The sequence below is a fragment of the Dermacentor silvarum genome, chromosome 7 (assembly GCF_013339745.2).
Source record: "Dermacentor silvarum isolate Dsil-2018 chromosome 7, BIME_Dsil_1.4, whole genome shotgun sequence".
In the NCBI taxonomy this organism is placed as follows: domain Eukaryota; kingdom Metazoa; phylum Arthropoda; class Arachnida; order Ixodida; family Ixodidae; genus Dermacentor; species Dermacentor silvarum.
Window position 1 is genome coordinate 162,316,260 of NC_051160.1, and position 25,308 is coordinate 162,341,567.

Here is a 25,308-nt window from a genome sequence, read left to right on the forward strand (position 1 = left end):
CTCCTGAACTAGATGTTCACTAGAGCGCTCTACAACTTCTAACTAGGAAGTTTTTCCCTAAGGGAATTTGAATAAACTTGCGAATTTGAATAATCAATTTGACTAATTATACAGTTAAACGGAACACAAAAATAGTGCGACCTGCTCTTACAACTGCCAACAACGTGCAGTTAGTTGCGTCCTTCTAGAGTTTATTCGCATATTTTTACGCTTTGGCTAAACTTAGCTGGACAGTGCTCTCGCAAACCTATAGGGATATCTGATGCTACGGTATACTTTTGCAGAAAAAAAGGTAAAATAAAGTGATATGCGGAGCATTCTGAAGAGCGAGTGCCCTTGTAGCAGGAGGGGAATAAGGTGGCGAAAGATTCCAAAAAGGGGCCGCCCCCACACGTTCGTCCTTGCGCTGCGCTAACCTTCCAGTTTACCGCCGATCTTATCTGCTGTGCTACCCGAAGGTGGCCTCCGATCCTGCACGAGGCGCGATATTCCCGTGCTGCGCGAAGGCCGTTGTCACGAAACTGAGCGACACCGACGACTCTGCCTTTAAGCACCGCCAGAACACCGGGGCCCGCGCGTCAGACCAGAGCTCGAGCAGCGAGGCGTCCGCTGTCTTCCCGGACGTCCTCCGGCTCCAGAGGCGCCTGCGCTGAAAGGAAGCCCCGAAGGCCGTGCGCCCCGTAGCCGAGGGAGGGAGCGGACACCGCGCCGCAACTCAGGAGCCGGGCTTCGCCGAGACGAAAGAAACAAAGCAAAAAAAGAGAACTGCGCTTCAGGAAGCAAGCTCCCTCGCCGCCGCTCAGCCCGGAGGGGCCCGGCCAGTCCGAAAGGGAGCCCAGGGTACCGTTCCGATCCTCCGGCCATTTTTAGCGCCGTGCCGCTTTCTTCTCGACTCCCTCGCCTTACCCCCCACGCCGCCGCCTCTCCAGCAGCCAAACTCACGGGCGACCCTCGGTTTCGCGCGTTCGGGGCAGCGTGTGCAAAAAGTCAGCTGACGGCGCCCGCCCGTGGCTCGAGCCCCGCGCCCGGCTCGCCGCCGCGGGGTCCGTCAGTCGTCGACCCTGCCTGGGAACCGCGAGCGAACTCCGCTCGACCCTCCGCTTGTGCGCCCGCTACCTCCTCGGCCAGACGAGGGCCGCCCTCTCCCGAGAAACACGGAGAGCTGCTCGCGGGACGGACCAGTGCCGCAGCCGAAGGTACACGTCGAAGAACGACGCCGCAGCGGAGTCGTCTTACAAACGTTGCATCCTAGTTTCGCCACGACGCCTCCCGCCTCGTCTCACCTGTAGCGCCTCGGAGGTCTGGCTCAGCGGAGCCCACGCATGCGGTGCTTGTCTGCCGCTATGCTGGCAGACGGCTCAGCGCACCACTGCGCACGAAGGCGTTCCCCCGAAGAGCGGACCGAGATCTTTCGCTAACCCTCACAGGGTGACTTCGCCACGGCCGAGTCGTTTTGTGGTTACCCATCGCACGTCGTTGTGCGAATGTGTCACTCGCCAAATCGTTTCCGTAAGGTGGACGTCGAGTCGAGGAATTGTTGTCAACAAGCAGTGTGATTTCCATGGGAAGCGTCGTTTCATTGACAATCCCTTTATTCGACTCGCAGGGAAATCTTCATCCAGTGTTGTCAGATCACGAAGTACAAGCCAAAACCCAGTGTTTGCAAAGTTAAGCCCCTTGGCTATTGGATCATCCTGAAACGAGCTCCTCACTGCGCAGCACAACAAAGTCACTTGCGGGTTACATTTGACGCGGAAAAAAGCGCGCACGTCTTGATCGCCTTAAACTCCACGTGGCCTCCTGTCACATCCAGGACGTTGTAGGAGCTGTGTGCCCGTCCTCGTCCAAGAAACCGGTGTTCTTCTGGGTCGATCAAGTTGCTCGAGCAAAGAAAGTGATTCCACGGAGCGCGTCGACGCCATCTGGCCAAGTGCGTTCGTTATCCGGCCTCGTGGCTACTCCGTGTGTGGCTACTCCGTGGGTGCGGCGCCGCCAGTGCCCAGCCCTGCCCGTGCGGCCGTCGGAGGCGCCCTGGCGCTCCAGGCATGCCCAGTGCCTGAGCCCGGGCCAACAGCAGGATTTGCCCGCCGCATCACAGACGCAGGACAGAATGAAGCTGTAAGTGACAGCGTCGTCTTTTTTCTTTTTTCCTCGATATACTACCGTGTAGATGCGGTTCGTATTGTGGGGAGTTACCTATCGTGTCATTGAGTACAGCGCCCTTTGAAGTGCTTAACGTAAAAGACATGGCATTCCGGCTCGAGCAAATTGAGCCCGTGCCTGTGAAATATTCTAGCCGTCAGCCCGACCACCCCCTCAGTTCCCCAATTGTGGTCGCCACCTTGAGCTGAGTTCTTTTCCTTTCCTCACTTGCTGTATTCATCTCGGCGAGCTCGCAGGCAGAGCTCCAAACAAGCTTACCTACCAACCATGCTTAATAAGCTGCTGCCATGGAACGAATCATACCTAGCACACGATTTCAGGCGTGACTGATGTCAATATCTTCTTTCCAGTAGCGCACCCAGGATATCTGCCAGGGGGGGGGGGGGGGGGGGGGGGGTTGACAGTTTGCCAATACCATCTAAACAGCACTAATTTCGATTTCTTTACGGGAAATTGTCAAAAAAATGCGCTTTTGAGTGTGCAGACGATTGCGCATCTGACATCTCAGTTGCAGTACTCAAATGTGTAAGGAAAGAAAAGGGGCTAAACAAAAGGGGAGGTTAAATCAGCCTCAGGGGGGGTTTACAACCCCCGAATCTCCCCCCCCCCCCCCCCCCCCGTCGGTGCCGCCACTGCTTCTTTCTTTCTCCAAATTTAAATATGCGCTGCGCACAGTGCTCTCGCCCGGATTATGAACTGTCCGTATTGTGAAGAATATTTTGCAGGGTTCAAGCTTCACAGATGCGATTCACTCACCCGACTCCAGTCGCAACATATTATTACGTAGCAAGATACTGCCATGATGCAAAAAAAAAACCTAACAGCCTACTTAGGGCATGCAGTTTCCTACTAAAGTTACTAGAGTGAACTCTGGCGCCGCGATCATCCAGCTTCCTTGAAAATGCTGGTTATTACATGGGTTTGTCTGATCTTCGTACTTGTGACTTCAGACGATCTTGTGACTTTATTTACTACGCTTTTCCTTCCTTTATTGGCCTAAATTTCGCAACAGTTCTATTTTTTTTAAACGCAGTCGACAAACTGACCATCCGCACATGCACAATTACAGTGAATCGTGGCGTTTATAGACCAATATCTTGTTTTAAAAAGTGTGCAAGGTCACAAAGCCGTTTAAATCCAGAAGGAGGAAGCTTAGGCAAATTCATGTACTAACCATCATCTCATGCTAACTGAGCGGCCACGATTGTAGCCAGTACGAGAGTTCCCTCTCGATAATTTTCTAGGAAACACTATGGTACGGCAGCCATAAATTGCGGTTTGTAGAAATCTGTGCCTGTTTTTTTCCATCGTCGCATCGGCTTTGCCTAAACTATCGAGACCCAGCTGCAGGTGGTGTTTTATTTGAACGCTCGAATCGCATTCATAATTCGGAATTCCTCAGCGCTGTATTTCCATGCCAATGTAGGGATACAATCTTCACACATTGGTGTGCGTAGCGAATAGCTTTACCGAAGCTCCTTTCAGTGTTATTCGAGATAAATACACACAGAGGATTTTGTTATTATTTCGAATAATATTAAAGTCAACTCCGGACTAATCCTGTGACGGTAAAACTCACGAGGGTAGATGAACCATCAACGCCATGTCGAAACTACGAGATATTCTGTCTTGAGTCACAGGGTTATTCTAAAATTACTAGATGGAAAGTAGCGCATACGCCAACAGAGAAACAGCTCGAAAACAAGCTTGGCATCGTCTACTGACAGTCACGTTGCCCCAGTCTACGCAATTTGATGCCTCTATTTGCGCCATTTCACGTTCTTTTGACGTGCTTGACGGTGTCATATAACAATGTAGCCCTTTAGAAGAACTGCACACATTGCGGGCGTTTTTCTGGTAGTTTATTCTTTGATAACGAGCGCAGCAATACACGGAAAACATCATCATCATCATAGATCTAACCCTTAAAGACCCCTGTCGACGTATATAAGCGAGGAGGGGGGGGGGGGGGGGGTACAACATCAGTAAACACTATGGTCACAAACGTACAACGAGAAAGAAATAACCAAACAACTTGGTAGATATGTCTGAAATCTTTGAGCGAAGTGACAAGTGACAACTCAAATTTACACAAGAAAAGCTATACATCGAGTTATAGCAATGCGGTTATCTATAATAATTTATCGTGAACTGTACGGACGGCACTGTTGAGTGTTAGACAAGTTGGAATTAGAATGGGTGATCCTTTGTTTTGTTGTTAGCTGTCTCTCTCACCTATTAGTGCATTCTTTTGCACCAATTTGCAAAGCTAATAATGATTTTTGCATCTCGAAAAATGAGAGACAGCTGATTTTATTAGTTAATATTTAATAAAGTAATAATGGAAGTACAAAATACATTGCGAAAGCAATTTCCGCAACGCTGCGTGGCTTTCCAACGCCCAGCGTTGCTCCCAAGTCATTGTAAATAAACACTCACAGAGCTCAACAAAGCTCGATTCATGTTGTCACTCCTTTGAACTGAAGTATATAAGCAACCTGTTCCCTAAAATTCGTCAAGGAAGATTTGCGAACAAAATCAGTGGGCTGCATAGAAGCGCTTGGTGAGCAGGTCCCTCTGTTTGTTCAAGCTCGGTAGGGGGCCTCGATTGCAGGTCCCGCTCTCAGCGCTGTTGCTTCCTCCGCTCTTCCTGCAGGCGACGATGCGAAAACATACCAGAGGCGAATTTCCGTAAAGCAGGTTACACACACTGTGTAGTGATGAAATAACGCCTGCCGCAAGAAGTGTAGCACCGTTAAGCCTGCAAACTCTAGCAGACTTATACCGCGGCGGGAGGAATGTGTAGCTTTGTCTGTCTCAAAGCTTCGTGGGATGCCGTGGGCAGCACTAGGCGACCCAGTACTAACTATGCGAGCACTATTTCGATAGTCGCTTTGCTTGACATCCACTCTTGACAAGTCGACTACTGAACAAGATATGTTTTGAGAAGGATGAATAGATTGGAAATTTGAGTAGAGTGCTATACGTTCATACTGGACACGAAAGAGTGCTAACAAAGACAAAGAGGAAGAAATTAAAATAGGTTCACACACGGTGTGTGAACACACCTTAATTTCTTCGTCCTTGTCAGTGTTAGCGCTGTTTCTGTCAAGTATGAGTGAGAACGATGAAATTTATGATGCATATAGGATGGGGTTAATCAGGTGATATCATCGAGAGATATTGAGTAAGTACGCGTAGATTTGGGGAGACGCATAGACCATATTGTTAAAGTAGTAAAATAGATGCTAAGGTAAGCGCTGTTTATGGTGGAAGAGGTGTCATTTAGCGTGGCAGGTCGTGTGACGACATCACTAGGTTAGCGGTTCTATATACACGATAAACTTGGCTGACGCCAATAAGCGAGACGAATGAGAAGATCCGAGGGAGATGATTTTACGCTAGCGCTTGACAACAATAAGAAAAACAAGTCGGTGAACCCATAAAAAAAGCGTAGGGGAAACTGATTATGTTTGACTGACATGTAGGAATAAATATTGTGCAGAAACCGCCGCGCATGAGGTCAGTGTAAAGCGAACAGCCCGAAGGAACGAACAAACGTGTGAAAGCACGAAAGAACGAACTAACGAAAGCACAAACCGAATAACGGATGAGTGAGCGAACGTTTTCCTTTCTGATTCCGACCACTAACCATCGACCACCGATCAATCACGAAAGAGGCAAAGGAAGCTATTCGCTTTACTGACCGGGAAATAAAAGTGGCCGAAAAGACAACCTGCCGCACACTGGGAGCCGAACTCACACCTCCCGCTTTAAGCGCGCTTTTTTTTTTAAGTAAGCAACCGCGGCGGCCCTCCTACGTCCACTTTCTTGAGTATTTGTGTGTTACAAGAATAGTCTTTGAAGTGTTAGTGAGCGCCGCTCAAGGTCATGACGACGGATGTGGAACATTCTTTTAACTGCAGAAGGGTATGCATTTGGGCTGGTTGTCCATGATTACGAGCAGAAGACAGCGCTAAACGCCAAGACTAAGAGAAGGACAAAGACAACAGCACTGTGTGTGCAGGCGTCACACATAGTACGCGAGCTTAGGAGCAGGAAAGAGGCTAATAAACCTTCGCGTGCTACCTCGTGGCCTCAAGACTGCCAAAGCCGAGGCTCTCGCTATGATTTATCTGGCCTCATTCTCTATTTTCTTTATATAGGCGCTAAGAGAGAGAGACAAACTTTATTCAGCACAGCCCTACTTGTCCATGGTTCCTCTGGGGTCATGAGGGGTTTTAAAATCAAGCAGCTAAAGCTTGACTCGTAATCCACTGCTGCGCACTCCAGCGCACTGCGGGTTCTTCGATGCAGCTACGACATTACACAACGATTACTTCAACACAACGTTATTGTTGGTGGCGTCAGTGAGCGGCTGAATGAGCCTGAACGTAGTAAACAAATAAACGAAGCCGCCTCCATTCACGAAGCAACGACACTTGCATGATTTCTCCTTATCGCTTACTGTCCTTTTCTATTTGGTAGGGAAGCTCACTCCGCAGTGTCATGAAATGAAATCAGAAATACGCGATTAACTAAATATTTGGAGTTACCTAAATAAGCTGAGTAACTAAAAACGTGATATCATAAGAAGCCAACAAAAATGACACCTACTTACTAATTCAATTAATGAAAATGATAAATTAACAGAAATTAAACTGGAGGAAAAACAAATGTCCGCAGGTGGGGAACGAACCCACGTCTTCGCATTACGCGTGCGATGCTCTCACCATTGAGCTACCGCGGAGCCGTTTTCCCATCCACTCTCTGGGGTATATATGTTTTACAACTGGAACTCACCCTGGGAAGGTTAGCCAGCGCCACCACTCACAAACCTAGGGGCGGATGTGGAACATCCTGCGGCAGAAATTTTAGCTTCGCAGTGAATTTCTATTGTATGCCGGGGTAGTTTGCCGTCAAACTACTTTTCCGTTCGCTCTTTTTTTTTTTTTTTTGAAGCTGTTCGTACTAGCAGTGTAAACCGCCCCTAAAATATTTTGCTCTTGTTCGTAAAGGTACTACTGTTTGTGTACAGTGCTAGTAAGTGAAATAACCACTCCCTAGAAACGGATTTGCATTGCCTGTTTTGAAGGGTCGGGGAGGGTACCAGGGGGGATAGCAAATAAAATGCGTCACAACAGAGTCTGCATTGTTGCTTCATGGCGAGAAATCTAAGTCTGTGTTCATTCTCGCGAGGGCTTGGGACGTTGCGTGTCCGTGGACGTTTCGAGGCTCATTTGCGTTGTAATGGATTTTGTGAGCTATGGCCAAGTCTTGCCGCGCCCAGCACCAGAGAGCCTATAGATGCAGTGGATGCCCGTCAATTTTGTTGGGGTGGGGAGCGGGGTTCAACGAAGGAAGCACAGCACAGCAGTGCCTTTCACTGATTACTCTCTTCGCTGCAGTGGTATTTGCGCCCATTGACGTAGCTTGCAGTGTGTGTGTGTGTGTGTGGGGGGGGGGGGGGGGTTCGTTCGTTCGTGCGTTCGTGTGTGCGTGTGTGCATGCGTGTGTGTGTGTGGGGGGGGGGGTGTTCGTTCGTTCGTTCCTTCCTTCGTGCGTGCATGCGTGCGTGCGTGCGTGCGTGCGTGTGTGTGTGTGTGTGTGTGTGTGTGTGTGTGTGTGTGTGTGTGTGTGTGTGTGTGTGTGTGTGTGTGTGTGTGTGTGTGTGTGTGTGTGTGTGTGTGTGTGTGTGTGTGTGTGTGTGTGTGTGTGTGTGTGTGTGTGTGTGTGTGTGTGTGTGTGTGTGTGTGTGTGTGTGTGTGTGTGTGTGTGTGTGTGTGTGTGTGTGTGTGTTTAGTTCACGCTTCCTTAGTCGTCCCAAATTGCCACCCTGCTGAAAAAACTATATTCCTGCAAGCCAGCAAAAAACAAAAAAGAGAGTGTATCTTCGAGGAAAACAATCACTTGTTCCAAGAAGAACAAGAACAGCTTCAAGAACGTACCTGTACAGTCCGTGTTACGACACACGGAGCAATCACGCTGCGGGAGCGCATCTCGGCCGGACAGGGCCGCAGCAGCAAACAGTTAGAGTTCGCGTGTTGTTTTTCACCGGAAGAAAGGCTGGTCGGTGACCCGGTGCTTTGTTTGCCAGCCCGTCTGAGCATTTTGTCGGCAACACCTTACTCACGCTTTCAGGTTCGAAGGAGGTGCTCCGAGAAGAGAGAGAATCCAGATTTACCCTATGTTTACGCTTCGGTCGCAGCCCGCCTTTTCACGGGACAAACATTTTCAAGTTCTAATATTGTTTTTATACAATTTCAGCAGAGGAATGTTAACAAAAATTGTTTTGCTCGCTTTTTTATTTTCCCTCTTGAAAATATAACTTGACAATGCTTTTAAATTGTGTGATGAGAAATCCTGGGTGCCGACCGAATGTCGCAAGTAGGCAGTTGTTTCAAGTACGGTATCAATTATTCGCTTATAACCTTGCGGCAGCCGGAAAGGTACCGTTAAACTCTTCCATTCATGTGTTCTGTCTGTAATGATGCTCTCATTGCAGGTCATGTAGTTACTCATTAAAAATACTAATAGAAGACGATGAATGAGGATGAAGGCGTGCTTGCCACTAATGGCATCCCTGTTTCACTTGTCAAACTTTCGGCGCACGAGGAGTCTGTTGCCTTCCGTGCGTGCAACAGCTAAATTTCAATTTAGTGTTCAACCCAACGAGCGGGGGCAGGATTAAGCAAACCAAAGAAGTAACCAGCCAGAAGCAACAAGACTGCACAAAAAGGCGGCGAGTACAAGCAACAGATAGGTAATCTGTCAGAAATTACGTCGATGCAACTGCAAGAGAATGTACGGCTTTTCTACGCACCCTACGCGTTCCATCGCATGCAACACCGGAATCGAGAACAAAACTCGATTAGAGAATGCAATTCGGGCCATTCTACAACAATGTGCAAGAGATAAAAATAATGTGTCAGGGATGCAAACTTGTCGCACTTGCACGCCAGAGTAAATGTTTCTTGCCGCGAAAAGTGGCAACATTTTGCGTAGACTTGTGGAAATGTCGATACTGTACTGTACAATGCATTAAAACGAAAACCAAACAGGTGCAACGCGTAGAAATAACCAGAAACTTCGTATTTATAAGGGCGTGCTTTTGTAAATAACTGTCGCGGTTTCTCCACTTACCAAGTCGGAGCGCCTAAATCGAAGCAGGAACCTTAAGCGAGCTAAATCCTGATTTTTTTACGTCTTGTCTGGTCATCCAGCAATATTCCTCAGCGTGTCGCCATCTCCGACTCGGAAAACAGCGCTTTTTGCATGGTGCTTCGCTCGAGGGGGAACACTCCAAAAAATTCGTGTTCCTTGCATGGCTCACATTCAGGCTCACTAATTGAACTCGCTGTCTGTGCAGCACTCACTGGTATATAGATTGCCGTGGGATACGAGACGGTTCACGCCAGTAACCTACGCGATAGTAAAGGTGAGCTCCAACATAAAGACACTGTCGGTGTCACGTCGTCACAGTCATTCATTGCTCATCCGGGTATAGTGTAGACCAGTAATGAATATAGTGCAGCGTGATGAGGGTTGGGGAGGCAGGTAATCTACGCAAACGTAGACTTGAACGCCAGCACAAACACCGTTTAGTCGTTACGTCGTCGCAGTCATGCTGTTAACACATCGCACAACATTCCGGTGATCTTACTGCAGGAAATATAGATACTAGGACTAGTGCAACCAGAAATGTAAGATTCTTCAAAGAGCTTGTACACCTAATGATTATCATTAAGAGATAAAGTCATCCTTGTATTCAGTTCATGCACGCGACGGCTGAAGATTTATTGCGTCCTGTTCATCGCGACCTTTCCCAACAGACGGGTCCTTGACCTGAAACTGACCTTGCTGTACAACATGCATTCTTCTTGGTTTTGAATACGTATACACGTGTGCAACATGTAATAACATGGTTTGCCTAATTTATCTTATACCTCATTCAGTGATGTAAAAGAAGACAAAGTAGTATTTATTGTGTCAAGTACCGCTAATTTTAACACTATTATTCCTTTTTTTTTTACTTAGGCACTTCCGTTGTGTTGTTCGGCCTCCTTCGCTGATCTCACATTAGCACTACGTGCTTAGGTGTGGCAGTGAATGTGTATTGCCTTTGAAGAGCAATAAAAATATTATTGGTATTAGTATTTAATTATTATTATTATTATTATTATTATTATTAGTAGTAGTAGTAGTAGTAGTAGTAGTAGTAGTAGTAGTAGTAGTAGTAGTAGTAGTAGTAAATATCGTACCTATATTGAAAAATATTTACCTGGACACTGCAACTCGCCCTCTTAAGGTGCAAAGTTATGTTGGTTTTATAGAGCGTATAAATCTGCTATTGTTCTTATGTCTGTGCATTTTTAGAGAGCACTGCAATATGTACGATGCTTAGAGAATGTACCCGAGCGTATATCACTGTGTTCATGGATCAAGATGCTTGTACGCAAGAACTTCTGCTGCATAGCATATGGTTACGTAATGAACATTCATCTTTAAACAGCTGAGACTGAACGCTGGACTTATCGGTGGACGTGTTTGTCCCTCCTTCCAGTCGTCCTGCTGAACATCTCTCTTACATTCCGGCGTTCCAAAATCACTGCGCGTTATGGCCGCCATTACCTGTTCTCGCGGGCAGCAGCGGTGAGCTGAACCGTACTTGCGCACGTTCGGCCAGGCGCTTGCCAAAGACTGCCGTTTCCCAACAATTCGTGAAAAAGCAAGCGAAAGTGTTCTCGTCGGGGCATTCTTAGGGCTTACCATGTTTTGAGAGCGACAACGCAAGAAGGAGGCGGAGGAAAGACGTGATCTTGCGAAGCGTGAATGACGACGCCGGCGTCCAGCCATGCAGGTGTCGACAGAGGCTCCCCCGTCGCTCATTTGACAGAAACAAATGGCGGCAGTCGCTTTTTAGCATGGGCCCTGCAACGCTTCTAAAAGCCCGAGTGTTCGTTCACCTTTCTAAGAGGGCGCGTCGTCGTGTTCGTTTCTTTTTTGCACTTTCGGCCTTCTCTGCTTTCTGCGCCGATTCTGGGCCGCTAAACATAGGCGCCTGCGGAGGCATCCGAGGTTCTGCTCTTCGTTTCCGATATAAGAATTCCGGAGACAAACTTGGAACGGCAAGCATGGCCAAGCGGCAACCGTTCTCTTGTAGTGCGAAAATTCTGCAGTCGTGTGTGGCCAGACGGCGTGCCTCGACTTCAACGAATTAAAAGGAAACGTTGCGAAGAAGCCAACTTCGATTTCTCTATGAAATGCACGTGACAAAAAATCCTGTCACTTGACAAGCGTTTAACCTATTTGAATGAAATTTGCTGCATTCAGTACACAACGCGAAATTGTGCCAAACGCTTGATGCAGAAGGTTGACTTAATGGCTGAAAGCTTTTTGTAGAAATTGTAGCCATTCTGCCCATCGAAAGAAAATTCTGGCACGAAGCTTACAACTACCTAACTCTTCTTATACAGCTGTCTGGTTTCTGTAAACTGAGTAATGGCGCTTTATGAATTCCTTTACAGCTCTCCTGAGGTACAACATTCCGAAATCAGCCGCGTTCTTTTAACAGTAATGGTAGATACACTTCCTATCGGCACATGCTTTTTTAGCCCTTCCTACCTGCATTCATCGCGTCACCTTCGTCATAATCGTGTTCTCCAAGAAACTGTGTGATGTCGAAATTCGTCATATTCGGCGCACAACAGGCACCAGGCAGAAGACAGACACGACAGCAATGATTGTCCCAAATTGTCTCGTCGCTTGACCGGCGCCAATGTGCACGAGAATTCGCAAACCAGTGGAAGCGAAACAACAAGGCATAAAACATGATGGCATGCCTTCTTTTACATGCAGCGCACATCAACCTCTTTTTTACATAGAATTCTGCAGACGTATCACTAATGCACCTGTTTTCTATTTTCTTGATGAAGTATGCCTCTAATTCTTCTCCTCCCACGAAATTCCTGCTTGCTTAGTATTGTGAAATGTCTTAGCCTTGTCTCATACATCTGCAAGATTCAGTGCTGTTGGGGGACATTCAAGTATGGCCGAGTAAACTGTTCACGTTGACAAATGCAGCTCAGTCCGTAATACTGCATGCTTGTCCATTCTTCATGGCAATCCGAAACGCCCTCCTTAAGCAAACCAACAAATTTGCAAAAGACTACTGCCAGGCCAATAACGAAATGCTCTTAGATCTCCTTTGGTTTCTGTGTGATGAGCTCCCGGATGATTCCGTTTCTGTCTGGAAAAAGTTTAAGGCTTGTGTTCATTACTGTATTCATAGTTAGGAACCCAAAAGCGCTTTCGAACTAACAAAAGCAATCCGTGGATGACTAGAGATATCATTCACCTCCATCGCAGATTAAAACGTGCAAAAAGGTAAGGTTCCCAATGGTAGTCTAGCGGCTTTAAAAACAAAACTCGCGTCAAAATTGCCCGATGCTAAGGCTACCTATTTTTCACATTCTCTGTCAAATTTTTTATAGAATAACGCTGATAAATTCTGGCGCTACCTAAATGATCTTGACAAAAAGTTGAGCAGAATTCGGTTAATGGCCACGTATTAGCCGACGGAATCGCAATGGCAAGCCAGTTTAATTTCTACTGTCACTCCATCTTTTCACCAGATCAGCATACCATCTGCATACCACATTCAGCTCTTGTTTTCCAACTCTTTCTGGAGTTTTTATAAGCTACGAAACCGTACTTAATAGGATGCTTAACCTGAAAAGTAAAAAGTTTAGTTGGTCCAGATGAAATTTCAAATGTATTTCGGCGCTGCTATGCTGAACCAATAGCACATATCCTAAAGCACCTGTTCAGATTATCGTTTACTGAAGGCTTTATTCCAAATGATTGGCTGCTATCTCATGTAGTTCCCATGTTTAAAAATGTGATCGACTGAATGCTTCTAAGTACCGGCCAATTTCATTATCATCTGTCTCCAAGCTTATGGAACATTTGGTTTCTAATTACATTGTATCACTTCTAAAAGTAAAGTTATTTCGCACTTCCAACACGGCTTTAGAAAACGTTTCTCTACCACCGCCCAACTAGTTGCAACCATTCATGAATTGGCATTTTATAAAGCCGAACAAATTAATGTCGCATTTTTAGATTTCAGTAAAGCATTTGATGGTGTTTTCACAGCAAACTTGTACTCAAACTGCAGAATATTGGCCTTCCTCTAACTCTTGTCGAATGGATTCATTCTTACCTCTCAAGCCGATTTCAGTTTGCTCAAGTGTAGGGCTGCTCATCTGGGCTCCTCGAGGTACTGTTCCTCATCTATATCGGTGATATTATCACAACAATCGGCTCATCATCAGTAGGCATCAGGTTATTTGAGACGACTGCATTCTCTTTAAAACTGTCACTTCCCTGAGAGATCAAGAATGCTTACAGACTAGACTTAACGCTGTTCTAGAGTGGTGCCAGGTCTGGTCGATGAAATTAAACGACATAAAATCTGTTTTTCTGGAGGTGGCTAGAAAGAAAATACTCTCATTTGATTAGAAACATAACGAGCGCTTACTAAACCAAGTTAGTGGGTATAAATGTTTAGGGTTTACTGACACTAACAATCTATCATGATCCAGTCACACTAATTAAATTTGTGCGTCCGCTTCGAGAAAACTTAGGTTTCCTAAGTTTTCCTAATACTTCCACAAACGTCGCAGACATAACTTGAAAACAACGAAAGTTGTGCAATATATCAGTCTACGTGCTATGCACCACGATTCACAGCACGTGCTCAGAGATCTCTAGGGCTCGGGCCCGGCACCGCATTTACAACATATACAGCCTGTATCTCGTATAATCAAAGTTTGTGCAGATGACCCCCACATCCATTTCATGAAGCCGAAGCATCGTAGCGCCTGCCCTAAACAACATCATACGCTTTTTTAAGTATTGCCAACCTGAACAAGAAAGTCCATTTGAAATCGTTAACATAAAAATGCACATGCAGGAGTAGGAGACAAGTTGTGTTAGGCGTGGGCTCGAACCACCATACGAGTGGGACACAATTCCGCCATGCCACGGATGCGAACACGCGGCGGTGACGTGCGGAGACGCTCAGATGTCTTTCTGGTGTGGTCGCGTGACTGAGTTCAGTTGTTCCTCCAAAGTCGTGTACCGTTTGCGATATTCGGGCCTCAAATAACGTGGTGCATGAGCCAGTAAAATCCATTTTGCAGTAGTCTGCTGATGCAGTGCTCGCATGAATATCGTTTGTCAACACGCGGCTCCAGCAGTTGAACTGCGTTTGGCACGGTTGAGTCTATTCTCTTTCTCGATGTCGCGCAATGGTCGCTTCAACGCACTTTTTGTATCCCTGTGCAATATATTAAGCATGGTTTTGCATCTTCTCTGCCTTTTGGTTTGAAGCCTGTAATGCCCAACACATGTAAGGTGCTCTCTGTCAGCAGTAAACGCACTCGTAACATTAACTTCTCTTACCATGATAACTAGTACTGCTGCCACCAGTGCTTTTATGGTTAAACAGGCCATGTACCACCCCTCGGGCTTGGTGAAAAAACAGTCCGCAGATAGCATACGCTGCTGTCAACATCTCAGCATATTTTTGCAGTCGTGCGCGCCTCGTGGAGCTTGCAAGCGGAGCGCGAAGTCACCTTTCTCTTAACCGCTCTCTTTTCAACAGAAGCCGGCTCCTCACTCTTTTCTGGACGCTTTACTTCGTAGTATAGCAGATTCCCATATGCGGCTACTATTGGCCAATAGCTGACATCAATCAAGGAGTGTGTTTGGACCAGTGCGTTTCTTCCTACTGTTACTGTGAATATGTAATGACGAAATTTAATAAACAGGCTGAAGTAAGCTAAAATCTGTTTCTGAATTTTGATAATAATTATGTACTTCCGGAAGAAGCCGACTATCGTCTGCTCACGCTCGGCCGCGTCCGCCCGCGTAGAAATTAAACTTTGGCCACCCTGATTATCGGTGTCGAAGCCGTCGGGTCTCGCTAATTTCGACTAGTTTTGAACACTCAACTATACTTGAACCACGCGAAACTTAAGGTCAGACCACACGCACGCTTGCCAGCGCGCGCCGACTCCTGGCCGCTCCTGGTTAGAGGCCTCATTGGCAGACTTCGCTTCGTATTGAGGTATTGACAGCGCTTCAAAATGCTTGGGTTGAATGTGGCTGCTATCCGTCGGTCAAGCTGGTGCAGGACAAAGCCGGTCCGCAACACGTAGCACGGCCAGATTAGAGCGTATGAGTGCGAGCGCGCACTCAAGCCCTGTCATGCACAAAGCAAACGCTGCGCATGCGCACTACAATTGCATGCAGCTGCGGTCTGCTACATAGTGTGGATACCGCGGGCGTCGACGGTGCCGCGACGAGTCCGCTGACTGAGCGCACTGCGGCTCGCCGAGGACAACCGCGTTTGGTGTGTCGTAGGCACCAAAATCGAAAGTAGTGGTGTCTACTTGAGCACCCAAGAAATTTGAACGGCGCGCCACGGTGATGTTTAATAGGTGGTCCGCCTATTAGCAGGCCCGCTCCGCCGTAGCTTTCGCAGTCCATGTCATTGAAAAAGGAGCAGAAGCACCGCGGAGGGGACGTTTGATTGCCAATAACTCCGCTTCTGCTGAAGGCACTGGAGTACTTTTTGCGGCAAACGAGGAATAAGGATTATAAACAGGGATAAGGTGCCTCAGAAAGGCTGGCCAACGTTTCGATAGGAGGACCTATCTTCGTCAAAGGCGGCCTCGTCATCCTCGGCAAACAACCTTCCAGGCAAACGGCTACCTCACGCCAACAAAAGGGAGCTCGAATCTACAAATAGCAGACGTGGCTGAAGGCTCCCCAAAATTAAATCAGTCTAATGTTGTAGATATTTCAAAAACATTAAGTAGGGAAGAAATAGACGTACTTAGCAAGGGCCTAAACTTTTGTCCCACGAACAACACAATAAATGAATTTGAGCTTCACAAGGATCTTTCGGAATTTTCCCGACGAATGCGGATAAGACATTTTTTCGCCGACAACAACGCACCAGACACCGGGACGACCCCACTTAGAGCCCAATCTACTTGGACTCCTGAACCAGAACAAGCCATAGAACTCGACCTATACCTCAAAACTGTTACTAAAGAAATTATAAGCCAATCCAAGACAGCTAAGCGACCTAAAAACATAACTTCATCAGAGAATCGTATCATTTCAAATCTTAGTTGCCGGAACGACATTGTCATTAAGGAAGCAGATAAGGGTGGAAGTATAGTTATTTGGCCGATAGATAAGTACAAGCACGAGGCTTACAGACAGCTAAACAACCCTGAACATTACCGTAAGCTAGACAATGATCCGACGTTACCATACACACTGAAAATTACCAACAGGCTGAAATCACTTTTGGATGATGAATTGATAACGCCGTCAGAATTCAAATTTCTTAAACCAAGCAACAAAGCTGCAGGACGCTTCTACCTCCTTCCGAAAATTCATAAAATTCCACCCACTGAACTTCACACCGCTAATATCCCAGGGCGTCCGATAGTATCGAACAACAACACCCCGACAGAAAGCCTCTCCACATTTCTTAACCACTTCCTTGGTGACTTTCCGAAAACACTTGCGTCATTTGTACAAGATACCCCCCATCTACTCAGAATTATAGAGGACATTAATACAAAAGGCACACTACCGCAAAACATAATTCTCGCAACACTAGACGTCACGGCCCTGTACACCAACATTCCAATCCCTGATGGTTTAAACTCGATAAAAGAAACGCTGTCCAAACACAATGCACAACACTCTATTGAAGTATACTTGTCTCTTCTTGAACTAGTTCTGACATATAATTACTTCGAATTTGAGGAAAATTACTATCTACAAATACATGGGACAAGTATGGGCACACCTTTTGCACCAACCTACGCCAACATATTTATGGGTACTCTAGAAATGGATTTCCTATCTCGTTGCACGCACAAGCCCCACACATACCTACGATACATAGACGATATATTCATAATATGGGAACATGGTCAGGAAAGTTTAGATAAATTTGTAACTTTCCTAAATTCTTTTCACACAACAATAAAATTCACATCGGAATCTTCAAATGAGCGCATAAACTTTCTGGACACAACAATATATATTGATAATGGGACACTAAAGACAACGCTGTATAGAAAACCTTTTGATAAACAACAGTACCTAGACTATACAAGCCACCATCCCAGACATTGCAAACAAGGTATCTTTAAAGGCCAAGCCACACGACTTCGTCGCATTTGCGTTGAAAACCATGACTACATAGACAGACTCGATCACCTTAAGGAAACCCTATCAAGCAGGAACTACCCGAACACTGCCCTTCAGAAAGCCTACACCGCTGCAACCAAGCTTGATCGAGCCAAGGTCCTCAAACCCCGCCCTAAGATCACAAGGACAACAACGCCTCTTCTTACTACTAAATTCTCAAACGCACTCCCCAACGTGAACAATATCCTCAGGAAATACCACCCAATTCTCACCAGCAACCAGAAACTTAATAAGATCTTTCCCGACCCGCCCAGAGTAGCCTACAGACGGAACAGTAATTTCAAGGACATTCTTGTACACGCCAAACTAAGGACAAAGACGAAGCCAACATCCGGTCCCTGTGGCCGCTCCAGGTGTTCCACATGCAAACATATTCAGTCTACTACTACAGTAAAAAGTACAGCGTCAGATTACATTCACAAGGTAACTGCGAATTTCACCTGCACGTCAAGCAACGTAGTCTACTGTCTAGAATGTGCCACTTGTAACAAGCAATACATAGGTGAGACTGGACAAGAAATGCACACGAGACTCAACGGCCATCGCGCAGATACAAAACACAATTTACCTAAAGCAGTAGCCAGCCACTTCAATGAGCATGGCCATATATTTGATGAAGCAAGACTCTATATACTACAAACAAATTTTCGTTCACCTCGCGAGAGAAAATATACAGAATCATACCTCATACACAAGTTTAAATGCCTGCACCCCACGGGGATGAATTTATCGCGTGGCAACTTAGAATCGCTAAAAGCAGTAACATAAACCTTAAATTGTTATACCATTAACAAAGGCGCAAAACAAGTTAAACCTCCAGCTAATCTCGATGCTCAACCTCACCTATTCTTCCATTTCCAGTTCTTCACTGCATTTCCCCTACCACTCAATTTATTATCCTCCTCCATGCTTTTACTCATTGATAAACCATACGAACGCTTTTCCAGGTACACCTGTCCCCTCAGTGTTCATGTTTCAAGTTATATTTCTTCCGCTGTCACTCACCTGTGCCGTTTTTTTTTTCCCTCAACCTCACCTATTCTTCCATTTCCAGTTCTTCCCTGCATCTCCCCTACCACTCAATTGATTATCGTCCTCCATGCTTTTACGCATTGATCAACCATACGAGCGCTTTTCCAGGTACACCTGTCTCCCCCCCAGGTTTAAATTTCTAATTATATTTTTGCTACACTGTCACCCTCCTGCGCCGGCTTTTTTTTTTTTCCTCAAACGCGCGTTTTCTTTTTTTTCTTTTTTTTTCTTCTCCACACGAGATCCACGCCGAGACAGTCCAAAATCCCAGACGCCAGGATACCTTTTTCGGCGCCTTGACCACACTAGGTCTCGCCAATTCTGTATACCGCCGCGACGACGCCTAGGGCGAACTAGTGAGGCTAACGTCCTTTGACGGGCCAAGCTGCTCCCTGTCAACCACAAAATTACCCGATGCCTTGATGCTACGCTACTCAAGTCATGCTTTCAACTCGTATTGTGACCTGCACACTGACCGGCTCTTCAGGGACCCCAAACGCACGCCGACCACGACTCCTCCGAACGCTCACTCGCCTCTCGCTCCCCCAACCCCCTCTGACGGTTTTTTTTTTTTTTTATATATAATTTTTTTGCCACTTTCTCGCTCTCCCGCTCTTGTCCCCTCGTCTTAGAAACCGCGCCTAGCCAGTCAAGCGCCGGCGCTCATTTTCTTTTCAGTCTCTCCCTTTACAGACAGTCACAGCGGACATCGACGTGACGTCACTCCACTAACCCTTTAAAACTAACCCGCCGAGGATGACGAGGCCACCTTTGACGAAGATAGGTCCTCCTATCGAAACGTTGGCCAGCCTTTCTGAGGCACCTTATCCCTGTTTATAATCCTTATTCCTCGTGTGCTACTCCATTAGTCAGCCATCTTTTTTTGGTTTTTGCGGCAAAGTATTTCTGCAGTAGTCTATTTTCACTTCAAATGCATTTCTAGATGTTGGTAAAAAGTGGTTCAGGGCGCCTTGGACTGCAGCGCGCACAATATACGCAGAACAGAGGAGGCAATCGCACTGACACTAAGGACGAGGAAGAGACGAAATAGGAGACAACCGCACTTCGTGCCTTTTGGTCTCGTTCCTCTGCAACTTTGACATTTCGTCTGTCCATCTTTCTTAATGTTTGTGTGATTTACAACATGCCAGAGCAAACCGCTCTGCCTTAAAAAACTGAAGACAAAACGGCAAGAACGCGACAAGCTTCTCTCACTCTATATGGCTGACGATTGCTTACTCTTAGTGTTTCGCAGCCAAGTAGGAAAGTTTAGTGAAACTCAGCATTCAACAGTTTTAACACTTTGGATGTATTCCTACACCGCGAATCGAAGCAGCGCGGAAGAGGAATTTGTGACTAACCACAATAAGAACGATTTGACAGGAAGTGCCAGCAACTTAACGGCTTGGCAGTTATGTTCTCTATGTATTGCATTCTGCAACTTTTAAGCAACCTCTAAGTATACCTCCATAAGTAAACACATCATTATTTCACTTCATCGAGGCACATCGGTGGAGGTCTGCGGAGTTGTTTTACCCTACATAATATTTTTCCCATTCGTCCATACCTATGCACAACTGTGCACACCAACTACCGCGATATGAATTCCAAGACAACACAGTTTCTTTTTCGCATATATGCAGGGCCTCATAGAATTATAAGATGCAGATATCTAATTCGCGCACATGTTTGTTTGATTTCCTGCTGCCAATTCTAACACCAAAGGCTGCCTTCTATTTTGTGTGTGTGTCGGACGACGGCCAGCAAAGTGTTAGGCCGTATAGATGGGAACAGCCGGACCTGGCTGTTTTTTTTTTTAAGGGAGCTTTTCAATCTATCTGCAGATAGAATAGTTTATAAGATATCCTAAATGATCAACGGTTGTAAGTGTCAACATGTAGGGTCAGTTTTGTGACCCGCTATGAGCACCATAGATTCTTCTCAGACTGCAAAGAAAAAAAAAGAAAATAAAAAGAAAGATCTCACCGTACATGACATTAGGTGCTATGAAAATAAAGCGTCCGGATCATTCTTGATTTCTGAGTGTAAGGGCGCATTTCACTTAACGACCTTGCGAATCTTTTTTGATCGACTGAAAAAAAATGTTCAGAAAAATTCCTTTTCATTTCATCTGACAATTGTAACATCAGCACTAGGGCTCCAATGCAGCGGCTGTTAATACGTGATTGTGAAGCGAAGTGGAAGACAAAATTTATGGACAACGCTACAAGATGGGGCGCTGTCCACTAGGGCACGAGCTCTACTGCGCTACGTGTGCTGCGATGTAATACTGCACCATGATACATATTACAGGCCGATGTACCAAACTCTTTAAAGCGCGTTAAGACTTAAACTTTAAGTGGAAAGAAAATTGTGCAGCAATCATCGACGATGATCGACAATGTCTAAGCGAATAGCTGAACTTTTCAAGAAAGTTAATTGCTTCTTTAAAGGAAGGGGGCGCTTGACGACATGCGTACACACCGGGTGTTCAAAATTAACCTTCACTGAATTGTAAAATATTGCCTGTGGCAGGTAGCATAATTCTTATCGTTGAGCTGGGTTATCGAAGAGGCGGCCATCAGTAGCACGAGAAATCGATACACATATTCAACTAATTAACCAAAACTAACTGATGAACTTCTAATGAATTAATTTAAGACACTTATTGCAATTGATGAATTGCATTCTGATAAATATTGTTTCGTCTGTGCACATATACATACAAGGACATGAAGGAAATATGGAGGGAGCAGTCTGACAACTCAAGTCCAGCAATCTGGGACATCGACTACTGCGGTGAAGCCGACCCTGGGGCGATGCGGTTGGCGTAACTCTATGGGCAGCATTTTTTAAAAATCGATTGCTGAGCAATGGCTCGTTTTTTGCGATTTGCACTTTAGGCACTCAATCCCGACAACGTTCTCACGCTATATGTCGAGTGTAGTTAAATTCCGCCGGCTAGATTTTTTTCCTGGGGCACTTTTGTCGACCCATTTAAAATGCATGGGGTGATTTTTAAAACGTCAATTGCAGCACAGTAAAAACTAATCCGCTAATTGCACTCTAGTGGCACATACTGTAGGTCTCGCTATATGTGTAGGTTAAGTTTGGTTTTATTCCGCTGGCTGAATTTTTTTCCTGGGGCGCTTTTGTTTGGCTACTATGCGGCAAAGCATCTCTACAGGGGCAAAAGATTCGTCCGCCGTTGAATTGATGAGAAAGAGCTTGTGGACCGTGCTAAAAATGGACACGAATGTGCAGCTGTGATGCATATTTGCGCCCTGGCGTATTAGGAAAGATGATGGTGTCAGATTCTGCCAGAAGGAGCGGGTTAAATGGCTTTATGGAGTGCCATCGAAGCACTAAGAACGGCTGCCCATGCCCCTTTTTCTCAAGTTTCGGCGCATGGTAAAGTGTTTCATTTCGTATTTAGAAAGATAAGGTATTTAGAAAGATTTACTATTGGGCAAATTTTTGACACAAAAGGACATCGCCAAATAGAGCACTTCTTACTTGTGTTTACTTGTGTTTACTTGACAGTGCAATGTGCCGACAATTCGAGGGCTTGAATATTATCAGTGTAAAAAAAATTGAAAGGGAAAACTTATGATCTATAGAACGCGTGACGGAACGAAATAAAGAGGGAGAGAGAGTCCCCGTGTTACAGAGAAAATCAGCAGCTTCGTCTCGTTTATTAAACGATGCCATTTTAGTTTTAAATGCATAAGCATTTCTATGCCTACCAAATGAGAAATTTGTCCGTACGTCACATAAGACGAATGCAATGGCTCATAACCACGTAAGGCAGAGGCTACCAGCGCTCCGCGAAGTGAAGCAAACAGCGCATACATTCATTGAGGTCACCCATACAATACACAGAACAGCACATGTTTCAATAAAGAACAAGTTCAAAACAAGCATCCGAACAATGAATAAAACATTGCATGCCCCCCTCAGCAATTGTAGTGGTAGTTTTGCAAGAGCTTCGCTGGACATCCAGGTTGATAAGGACCGATAATAGTTGACAACGGTCTGATCGTGTTCGATAAGGTTGATAACGACCGATGAGGGTTGATAAGGGATTATGCTGGTCGAATCAAGTTTCATGACATTTATAATGACACCGGGCTGTGTGGCGATTAGCAAGTGGCACAATGCTTCCGCATACTTACTCAACTCCCAGGGGAGTTTCCGCGTGGTTTCTTTTTTTCAGTTCGGAAGTATAACTAAAATCATGCGTGCCTGTTAAGTGTACGCTAATCTGGCACGTTATACGCCAAGGTAAGGTTGTGAAGGTTTGAGAAAGTGAAGCCAAAACCGCTGAACTACACCGGGTCAATTGTTGTAGGGCCTGCTGTGAGCCACACGATTGCTTAGCTGCGCAAATAGGTAATCGCTTGACAATACTTCACGGAGCCCCGCCTTGTCGGGAATATTTACTCTCGTAAGGTGACTCTTACAATGTCCTCGTAGCGCAAGAAAACACTGGTCTGACAGTCGTTCGGACATGACTAACCTGATTCCGAGCTTTTAAATGCTGACGCACCAAATCGCTTGGAAATACGAAGAAAACATACAATGGGTTTGTTTCTCCACAAACTCGGTCGTACTGTGGGGAAACAAGCTTCAGGTTTATGGCAGCGGTATTTCCGTACACAACTTTTTTTTATTATTATTGTGAAAACAATTAGATGTACACTCCAGGCGCATTTACGCCGACGTCATCCCCGTCACCTTCGCCGTCGCCGCGATGTTCCGTGTGAAGTCCGAGATGCCGTATGTTGCCGGTGCGAATGGAAGCGTGCCAGATTTATCTGAGAAGCCTGGTGGCTTAACCTCGAAGGTTATGAAAAACGGCGCACAACAATGCCTCAAGCAAGCACGTCTCGCTGTGTATTGCGCGTATTACATGGACAAACAGTTGCACGCAGGGTAACGTTTAACATCACCTCACCACTCTCGCATTGCACTAAATGCTGAAGAAATTAAACATTCACTGTTAACATCACCGCGTACTATCGTCAGTCAAAGCAAACAGCAGAGAAAGCTTCGCTTACTCTGCTTCCCACACTGAGTCGGATCCATATAATTTTATTGCGATTGCAAATATATGGACACTCCAGGCACATTTCCGCCGTCATCGTCGACGTGATGTTTCGTATAAAGTCCAAGTGCGATAACATCGTGGCCGCGCGTCGTATGGTGTGGGTAAAGTGAAAGGGTGAGAGGGTGAGCAGAAAATGGTTGCTCAGTCTCGCGTGCGCAAGGGAGGAAGGCGGGGAAAAAGCGCTCCGCCTTCCATCGCGCACAAGGCCGCAGGGAAAGTGGGGGACGCTTTGCTCCCGGGGCGGCTACGTATGACGCGGCTGAGCGCGGCCACGCGGCCCCGATCGAGAAAGCGATCTGCGCTGGGTACAAAGTCTAGGCGGGCCGATGGCTGGGACCCTATAACGTAAAGCTATTCCAATCTGTTTTCCTTCCAATCTCCTGATATCCAATTTACGTACCGCAACGCAAGCATCGGGCGGTGACTCGCAGCGTTGTTTGAGAAGGCTATTGAAACGCTCTCCTATTTTATAGGAGTTCACTGTTGTTTGCTTTCAAAAGGAATAGCATTGCCTAACTTGACATATATTTCTTGCCTGATTTGCTGACCAAGGGCGAGGAGCACGCCGAAGTGGAGGCGGTAAGGTGGGGCCGGGCTAGCGCAGTGAAAGTAGATAACCTGATGAGGAGGATGTTGCCGGCGTCTGCGTTTGTCCTGCTTCTTCGTACTTAGCTTTCGGTGTCTGCTAGAAAATCACGCAGGCGTGCAATGGAAACGTGCCAATGCAGCTAAAACGAATCTTCAGTGAAGAAAATTTGACATAGCGATGTCGTTTACGTACGGAAAGGGCTCGACAACCATATAATGTCACACAAAATTTTTAATATAGGCAAATAAATCCATTCTCCACGGCAGCTCCGACTAGCCAGTGCCAGAGCGATCGGCGGGTACCCACCTTCTATTCATGTCGGAACGCCCGGGGCAGTGTCCGGCTATTAAAAAAAATTAAGTTTTGATCGGCGTAATAATGCATCTTTAATGCGTACACGCCACTTTGACGCAGTGATTTTTCACGGTTTTTGGACGTCAGGTGACAGACAGGCGAAGTGGGCGCAGCCCGAAAACCTTTGACCAATTGCGGATGGCTGATGGTAAAAAGGTATCGAATCGAAAAATAACATTTTTTCTGTTGTTCGTTCTCACATGCATAATTAGTGTGCACACGTCATATAAGAGTGAGTAGCTCTCGCGGTTTTATAACAGCGGAGCGGTTTAAGCCGAGCGTTAGTCCGTAACCTGCGAACAGAAATTGTGGGCCGATCATGGCGGTAGTGCAGAAAGGGTACAAGCGCAATGACACATACCTCTGTGAACTGGCGAAGCTGAGCCTGGTTAAGTCTAGCTAAGCATGGTTGGGACTACTTAAGCTTAGTCTGTCATCGATAGACAATTGATAGTCAGCCAGTAGCTAATCGATAATCGATAAATGATCAATAAATTCCGGAAAATGCTGGGGATGACTTGGTAGTGCTTAGCCTAGCCCAAAAGCCAGGCCAAGCATGGTGCCCATCAGCTCCGCTTTCTCTGTAACATTGCGCCTCCCGTGCAAGCTACGCTAATGTTTTTCCTTTACGTTGCGTGAAAGACAAGTAAAGTTGGGCAATCATGGAGGCCTGATTGCAAAAATAGAATAGAAGCAGTTTGGAATAGCTTTTCGTTAAAGCACCCCTGATGCCTCCGTGTGCGATGTATTCTCG

At 46.2% G+C, this 25,308-nt stretch overlaps 1 protein-coding gene across 1 annotated transcript in view; it reads left to right on the forward strand.

Moving 5' to 3' along the window:
• Window positions 1-896: 896 nt before the first annotated feature.
• Window positions 897-25,308, forward strand: part of LOC119458636 (tau-tubulin kinase homolog Asator-like) — a 168,704-nt gene continuing 144,292 nt past the window's right edge. Inside the window, 1 exon segment of the mRNA XM_037720480.2 lies at window positions 897-2,118. Within this exon segment, the coding sequence (XP_037576408.1) occupies window positions 2,111-2,118 (8 nt within the window). The 5' untranslated portion in view covers window positions 897-2,110.